The 8,605-nt window shown below is 42.7% G+C and overlaps 1 protein-coding gene across 9 annotated transcripts in view; it reads right to left on the bottom strand.

The window, feature by feature from the left end:
* SNX14 (sorting nexin 14) overlaps window positions 1–8,605 on the bottom strand; it is a 97,503-nt gene that overhangs the window by 87,528 nt on the left and 1,370 nt on the right. For all 9 annotated transcript variants that reach the window (XM_025208213.1, XM_006027108.3, XM_025208211.1 and 6 more), the window contains exons 3-4: window positions 3,173–3,249; window positions 2,979–3,057 (exon numbers count right to left, since the gene is read on the bottom strand). In XM_025208213.1, the coding sequence (XP_025063998.1) occupies window positions 2,979–3,057; window positions 3,173–3,249 (156 nt within the window). The remainder of the gene's footprint in view (window positions 1–2,978; window positions 3,058–3,172; window positions 3,250–8,605) is intronic.

Here is an 8,605-nt window from a genome sequence, read left to right as displayed (position 1 = left end):
TCCTGCTGCCCTGCTCCGTGCCCCACCAGCGCTGGCCCCGGGACACTGCCATGGGCTCTGCGCTCCTGCATGCCCACCCGCTTCCACTTTTGCCAACCCCATCCTTACCTAAATTTCCCACTTGGGACAGGGAGGTATGAACAGCCCCATGATCCCAGGTCAGAAACCCCTGCTACCAAGGGGCTTCTGGCTGGGGGGCAGGGCTGGGCCGGCCCTGCTATTGCAGGAGCCTGCCAGGGCTTCCCCTGGGTCCTACTGCCCCTGGCTATTGTCATCTTTGACAGACAGCTAGGGCAGCTGAATATTAATTTTCTAAAATTTTTAGGGGCCCTGCAGGCCGGTCAGAATGGCCTGGCAGGCTGGATCCAGCCCGCAGGCCGTATTTTGCCCACCCCTGTGTTAAAGGATGGCATCTAATTGTGTCATCTCCAAGGACACTGTTACAAAATAGTCAGAGGGGACCAGCAAGTATTGGGGGAAGTCCCTGTTCCCCCGAGAACTACCACGAGGGACTAGAAATAACAGTCACAAACTGGCAGAGGGTAGATTCAGACTAGACATCAGGAGGCACTACTTCAATGTCAGGGCGGCTAGGATCTGGAACCAACTTCCAAGAGAAGTGGTGCTGGCTCCTACCCTGGGGGTCTTTAAGAGGAGGCTAGATGAACACCTCGCTGGGGTCGTTTGACCCCAGTGCTCTTTCCTGCCATGACAGGGGGTCGGACTTTATGATCTGTCAAGGTCCCTTCTGACCCTACAAACTATGACACAGTAACTAGACAGTTAGTTGAATTTATTAACTGTACAGAACATTTCATTGCTTAATAAAGTCAGTTTTCATTTTAAAATATATTTGAATAGATTTACATTAGAAGAAGTATTATTCAACACATTGAAACTTGTTTTAAAATGCCACTTTTATAGCTTGAATTGAATTCTAATTTCCATTCAAATGCAAGTTTACCAATCAGGGCTAAGGAAATTAATAACCTAGTAAAGCACTGGAACAGGTTACCTAGAGAGGGGGTGGACTCTCCAGCCTTCAAGGGTTTTAGGGCCCAGCTCAACAAAGCCCTGGCCGGAATGATCTAGTTGGGGATGGTCCTGCTTTAAGCAGGGGGTTGGACTAGATGACCTCCTGAGGTCCCTTCCAACCCTAATTTTCTATGAATCCATGTTAAAGAAATGAGTTATTCATCCTTTCATAAGTCAAGTAAAATATACATTTAAGTAATATCATGCTCTAATTGCTTAAATAAATATGAATAAATAAAGTTTTTCCTTTGGTTATCAAAAAGAAATACTTTAAAATAAAGGCCATATTTCTGCTGAAAAAATGTGCATTTCAATGGTTATGAACACTAGCCAATTAAAAGAAAAGAAAAAAAAAAAAAAGGAAGCCTCTCCTTAAAACAGCTGTCAAGTACAAATGCAGAGCATTATTAGAATGATTTAAATCAAAAATTTCTGCTGATTTAAACCAGGATTAAAACTGATAAATCACTTTGCTTTATACCAATTCACTTTGTGTAAGTTTGTCTAGCTTCAGTTTCCAGCCACTAGATCTTGTTCTACCTTTGTTAGATGAAAAGGGCCTCTGTAATTACATATAATTATATAGCCAGGTGTACCACAAATTAAGCCCCATGTCCTACCCAAGTGCCAATTCAACCTCCTTCCCCTACCCTATCTGCTGCCCCAATTTCTGTTCCCTGCCCTGTGCTCCCTACCCAATCTGCTGCTCTACTTTTTGTTCCCTACATAATCTGTCACTGCACTGCCTGCCCCCTCTCCTTTCTGCCACGACACAGGTTGACCACCCTTGATGTAATTGAGTGTAACCCTTACATTTGTCTTTGAGTTTCTTTATCAGGAACGCAAGCATGTTTTTCCATTTATCAGTCTGCTTAGTTTGTCATTCTCATAGCTGTTCTCTAAACACTTTTCAATTTATTGCAAAACAAGGATTTTTGTGGCATCTTTTACTCGACTGACTGTATAGTTGGGAGAGCTGCTGGACAAGCTTTCAGGCATCAAATGCCCTTCTTCAGGTCACTCAGCTCTCCCAGCTGTGCAGCTGGTTTAATAAAAGATGCCAGAAACCATCTTTGCCCTTCATACATTTCCTGGGACATCACAGCTCCACAACACTCCAGCCCTACTTCAATTTATCAAAATTCTTCTTGAAGTTTGGATGCCAGAACTGGGCAGAGAATTCTAGCAATGCTCACAGCAGTACCAACTATAGAAAGACTAAAGCTATATAAGAACAGGAATAAAGCCCATTTTTTTAAAATACACATAGAAATGGAGACCAACTCCCTTCTGATAGCCATAGAAACTGAAGCCCTTGGCACACATTCATTTTATGGCACAATGGGATCTGATCCTGGATCCCAACAATCGTGCCTTCTACCATGCCACACATGTATGGCGGGGCTCCCCCTGCACTTCCCCTGTCAGTCCCAGGATGGGAATTGACAATCAGCTGACTGCCAGTCCCCACCCCAGGACTGTCCTAGGGTAGGTTCAAGACTCCCTTGCCAGCCCAGGACTACACCAACAATCAGCTGATTGTTGGTCCCAGCCCTAGGACTGCACAGGAACTGGTTTGAGACTCCCGTGCAGTCCCAGGACTGGGATAAACAAAAGCTGACCATCACTCCCCACCCCAGAACTGCAGCTGAGTGTTGGGCTGGCTCTGGTTATGCTGCTACACATTCAATTTAAAGCGCAAGGAAAGCCAGCTACAAAGTGTTATGCATCTTCTATGGAATATTTTTGTGGCTGGTTTCCTGTTGTGTAAAGAATTAATGGCTTGCACATGTGGCAGGTTACTATTTATGACACAATTAACAGCTTAACTGTGTCTTAATTGTGACATCTGCCAGGAGTCTAAGAGACCTTAAAACATATTTGAATGATAGAAGGCTTGTACCTTTAGATTTCAACGGACTGAAATCTTGTCAGATAATTACCTCTGAAAGAGATGCATCAACCTTGGAAGGCACTTTTAGGTCCAGCCACGGCTGGTAGTTTTCCAGAACCAAAGCAGGTCTGTAAAATACAGAGTATAGAAGAGAGTTAACATAATACTTAAGAAAAAATTCTACCAGCAAGATATAAAATGTAACAAATGTTAAGATAAGAAATGCCACACTGTGCGACTTACCTGTGCCTCTTGCATTTGACCTTGCCACATACTGCACAGCTGTGACCTTGGGGAAACAGTTCCTGCAGTTCCAACTGCTAAAAGAGAAAGAAAAGCTTCCTGTTAAATCCTTTCTTCATCATACCCGATGCCTCACTGCACATATGAATTAGCCAATTTGCTTTTATTGTATGCAATTAAAATACAATTGATCAGCCTTAAATATCACCCCCCATCCTCCACCAGGAACACAACTTAGTAAAGTACTAAAGGCTAAACAACTGAGTTTAATTAAAGGATTACTTAGACTGCTAGCAGACATTAAAAACAAAACAAAACAAAACAAAACATGCCGCTTTACTTAAAACTCGCTACATTACTGTACTGAGCCCACCCCACGCATGCCCAGAAGAGGCAACCCCTTATTTGGACCCAGCTTGTCTGACGTCTATAAAGGCTGGGTGCTTTAGCAGTGCTTTTTTAGCACTTTTATCCAATAGCTGATTGAATCAGCTTTAGCTAATAGCACCAAAAAAGCCCCACTGAAGTGCCCAATCTATACAGATGTTTCAGAGCTGGGTCAAAGCAACGCACTGCTTCTTCCTGTAAAGCAGGGAGTTTTTTGTTTTTGTTTAAGTCTGCAAGCAGCCTTATATCTTAAAACTGCCCAATCAACATTAAACATATTGCAAAAAACAACAATTAAAGGACCTGGGAACATGTCTCCCAAACTTACATTCACTCAAAAGTAACCTCAAAACAGGGTTGTACAGGCTCAGATTTAAAGACACAATTACTACACAAAATTTCTTACATTGGTGACAACTTAAATAATATGGCTTTCTTCTTTCAAACACAAAAAGTTAACCCTAATGCATATTATTAGTCCAAGTGGGTTCATTTTAACTATGCATATGGGCCTTTAAGTGTATACAGGCAGTCCTCAACTTATGACGTTTTGAGTTGCAATGAACGGTGCTTACAATCTTTATAAAATTGTGCTGTTTTGAGGTTCCAATGCCAGTTTTGACTTTACAATGCTGGACACAGCTGCCTCCAGCTGGTAAATCCCTTGTGGTGGGAGGAGGGAAGGGGCTGGGGCGGCAGATCAATGCCCCCAGTGAGAGTGGGATTGGGGCTGGGACAGGAGCGGAGGCAAAAGCTGCCCAGCCAGGCTGCCGGAAGGGTACAGGGAGGGGGCGGGAGGGCTCCTGCCGCTGTGCACTACTGGTCCAGAAGTGGCTCGTCCAGAGGCTCACACCACTGCTGCTGCCGCCAGTCCAGGAGGGCATTGGGGGGGGTGGGGGGGAAAGGGGGAGGGAGAGTGTTTCCCCCAGATCTGCATGGGGCAGACAGGGGTTGCGCCGGACCGTGCTCCGGGTGGGTGGCAGAAAGCACTGGGAGCAGGGGTATGCCCTCCTAGAGATGTGAAGGCCCGGAAAAAAAAAAAAAAGAGCAACAGAAAAAAAACCATTTTTTTCCCCAAGGACTTTTGTTTTTTTCCGTGAAATTAAATTTTTTTTTAAAATTAAAAAGAAAACTCTTATGAAAAAATTTCTTTTAGAATGATGAATAAAATGTTTAAGACAAGGTGTTCATATATTGCTACCCTTTACTCCTGAAAATGTTTTTTGATAACTATGTAATAGGAAGACTTTTATGCAAGACTATCTACAGTATCAGATCATTACAATTCCTGTACACCAAGGACAAGCAGTACAGTATAACCCTCAAATGCAAGAGCAAGATGCATTTCTGCCCCCAGGGGGCGCTGCCATTTTCACAAGAGAAGGAACAAGGATTCATTGCTTTCTTTGTTTGTGGACTTCCTCTACCGTTGACTTTTGATCTAGAGGTTGGTGGATCTGCTTCTGTCCTCCTGACTAGGCCTCAAAGGACTGGGAGTGGACACTGGTAGCAGCATCCATTCATTCTTGTAGAGATTAGAAACAAGGAGCTTATTGCCCTGCTTGCTCAAAAGCCTCAGGAGAGCAGACAGGATTCATTGCTTTCTTTGTTTGTGGACTTCCTCTACCGTTGACTTTTGATCTAGAGGTTGGTGGATCTGCTTCTGTCCTCCTGACTAGGCCTCAAAGGACTGGGAGTGGACACTGGTAGCAGCATCCATTCATTCTTGTAGAGATTAGAAACAAGGAGCTTATTGCCCTGCTTGCTCAAAAGCCTCAGGAGAGCAGACAGGGCAAGTCTAAAGGTTTTGGAGTTGGAAGGAACCTGCTTCCTCCTGGCCCTGTGACCTTGAGATCCACAGAAGTACAGAAGCTGCACAAAGGAGCTGAAAGAAAGTATACTTCTTTATTGAGAGGTAAGAGTTTAAATTTCTCTGAATTCAGTGTGTTAAATTATTTAGGCTGCGTTAGTAATATTTTCATAACCCGTGCAATTCATAATTGAATTCCTACTAATCTGATGTTTTGTGACAAATCACTCAAACTTAAGTGAGGGGAAGCCTGCAGGGCAAGGAAATTGTTCATAGTTAACTCTGAGGAGGTCTTTCCTTCATCTGTTAGTAAATTTGTATATGCTGTAGCTTAGTGTGTGTGTGTGTACACACACACACACACACACACACACACACACACACACACACACACACACACACACACACACACACACAAGCTAGCCACTAAGTTACATTTTTTTTCTCCCTCAGCAAAATGGCACAACCAACTTCTAGCATATGGAAGCATTTCCACACTGCAAGTTATTTTGAGGAAAAAAAAAATGTGATTTGCAAATACTGTCAAATGAAATATGAATTTCCAAATGCTACTAGGATGACCAACACTCCTTGTATGTAACAAGTGTCCTGCAGACATTAAAAAACCCTTCATGAGTGTATGCAAGGAGGAGGTAGATCATGATGGAAATGCAAGTAGCTCTTTCCAACTTTCTCGACCCAGAAGTCCTCCTACTGCTGCTGCTGCTTCTATTACATCAGTATCACAAAAGGTTGCCGAATCAACATCCTCAGGTAACCAAATATCGCAATCAACTGTACACAGAAGACTTTCAATAGTTTCATTTGTAGACAAGATGACACCTGAAGATCAGGAAAAAATTGACCAAGCTCTTGCAAGAGCAATATATTCTTCTGGGACGCCAATGTCAATAACTGAAAATGCATACTGGCAGGAAGCTTTTAAATTACTAAGACCATCATACCATTTGCCCAGCAGACATTCTTTGAGCAAGTCTCTTCCAGAGTCAGAATATGAAAATGTAATGCAATCTGTGCAAGGAAAAAAAAAAAAAATTCAACAAAGCACTGTCTTGCAGTACTTACAGATGGATGGACAAATGGGCAGGAAGAAGGAATCATAAAGTTTGTGATAACAATACCTCAACCAGTTTTTACAGACGCATTGAAACAAGAGAGAACAGGCATACTGCAGAGTATAACAGTAGTAAAATATGTGAAGTCCTACAGAAGATTGGGAGTGGTAAAGTATTTGCTTGGCTGACTGATAAGGCAAGTAACATGCAAGCAGCATGGGAGATCATAATGGATAAATATCCACATATTACTACAATTCGCTTCCTGTGCTAAACTTGCTTCTTAATGACATCATAAAGTTGGACACTGCAGAAGATCTATAGAAAAGCAAAAGAAATTATGAAACATGTAAAAGCTACTCATATTGTAGCTGCAGTCTTTAAGAAGCAGGAAAAAATATAGTGACATTCAAACTCTGCAGTAAAACTAGATGGGGTGGAGTGATGAGCTTATTTGAAAGTTTACTAAAAAAAGAAAGAAGCTCTTCAAGAAACAGTAAAGATTGAGGATCTTAAAGTACCCAGAAGTGGAAGGAACACTGTACTTAATGAGGATGTCTTCTGGGTTCAGCTGCAGAACTCCCTGAAGATTCTAAAGCCAATTTCTTCAGTAATCACTGCACCCGAATCAGACAGTGCACTTCTGTCAGACATTCCTTACCAAACGGCCCAGATAAAAAAATCAACTGTTTTTGAGAATCTAAGTGTATCTTCACTTACAAGTATAAAAGAAAGAAAAGTGAAGAACTTTAGTAACAGACAGGAAGAATTTTGTTGCCAATCAATTCATGCTGCTGCAAGTCTCTTGGATCCAAGATTCAAAGGCTGAAATATTAGTGATGATAGCACTGTTACTGCATTTGACTGGATTACAAAAGAAGCAACACACTTAGGACTTCATGTTGGATAGGTACTTTCAAACGTTACAGAATACAGAACATCTTCAGGTATCTGCAACATGGTGGCAAGATTCCTCCATTTCCTGCAGCACGTGAAAAAAAACTCGTCTATGTTTGGAAATACTCACACCAAATCAAGAAATAAATTAACACGTGAAAGAGTAGAGAAGTGTGTCTCAATTCGGGCAAACCTTCAGTTTTCAGAAGTCCATGAAGATGATAAAAAAAATGAAGGATCAGAAGAATCAGAAACTGCTGATAGTGACAGCTCAGAAAATGAGACCAATTAGACAAAGTTTCATGTAGCAAAATTTGTATTCAATGACTTAGGTTTTTTTCCCCCTTTTTCCCCCCCTCAGCTCTTTTCTAAAAATGAATGCTTTCTATATCTGCTTGACACTGTGGAGGAGACTAAGTCCAGATTACATAATAACTTCCTTTGTTTTACTATAATGTTGATGGTTTCCTCTTTTTTCAACTTTAGTTTTTGCCAGTTTATGAGAAGCAGGCAAAAATTAAGAGATGCTAGGTTGCTTAGAGATCAGCAGTTTGTAGCTCCATTTGGAACAAAAATTAAAAACTTTTTAAAGTAAACTCCATTAGTAAATTTGTAATGAATGTCTGAATAAACTAGACTTTTAAATTTAATAAATATACCAAACAATTTTATGAGCAAATCAAGTTACACATAATACATTTTATTTTCTTAAAGTAGTAAAGTGAATTTAGATTTGTAAAGGGGCTAATAAAAAAAGTATTGCAAAGATTTAAATTTTTCCCAAAATTCCCATTTTTTTTCCCCATGGCTTCAAAATTTCTGGAAACTTTACCTCTCTGTGCCCTTCTGCCGCTCACCCAGCCAGGGTGGGATGGAGCCACTGCGCTGCCTCCGGACAAGCAGCGCGCAGCAACAGGAGCTGCCCCGAGCCTCCCAGATGAACATCAGCTTCATCCTGCCCCGCCCCCCTGGGGGAGCAGTTGCAGGAGTAGCGGTTGGGGGGGGGGTGCCCCTGGATTGGGGCAGGATGGGTGAGGCCAGGGCTGCACCAGGCTGCACTCTGGGAGGGTGGTGGGGGCTATGAAGGAGCTGCAGCGAATTTTAGGGTGGCTGCAGCCCCCGCATACCCCTGCTCCGCCACCCACCCCACCCCGGGGGCACACGTAATGCTGTGCTGCTGCTCACCCAGCCGGGGGGCCCGGGACGAAGCCGCTGCTCATCCAGGAGACGTGAGGAGGCCGCGGCAGCTCCAGCGTACCATTT

Source organism: Alligator sinensis, unplaced genomic scaffold, assembly GCF_000455745.1.
Source record: "Alligator sinensis unplaced genomic scaffold, ASM45574v1 scaffold55_1, whole genome shotgun sequence".
NCBI classification, from domain to species: Eukaryota; Metazoa; Chordata; order Crocodylia; family Alligatoridae; genus Alligator; species Alligator sinensis.
This window is presented reverse-complemented; position numbering and strand designations above follow the sequence as displayed.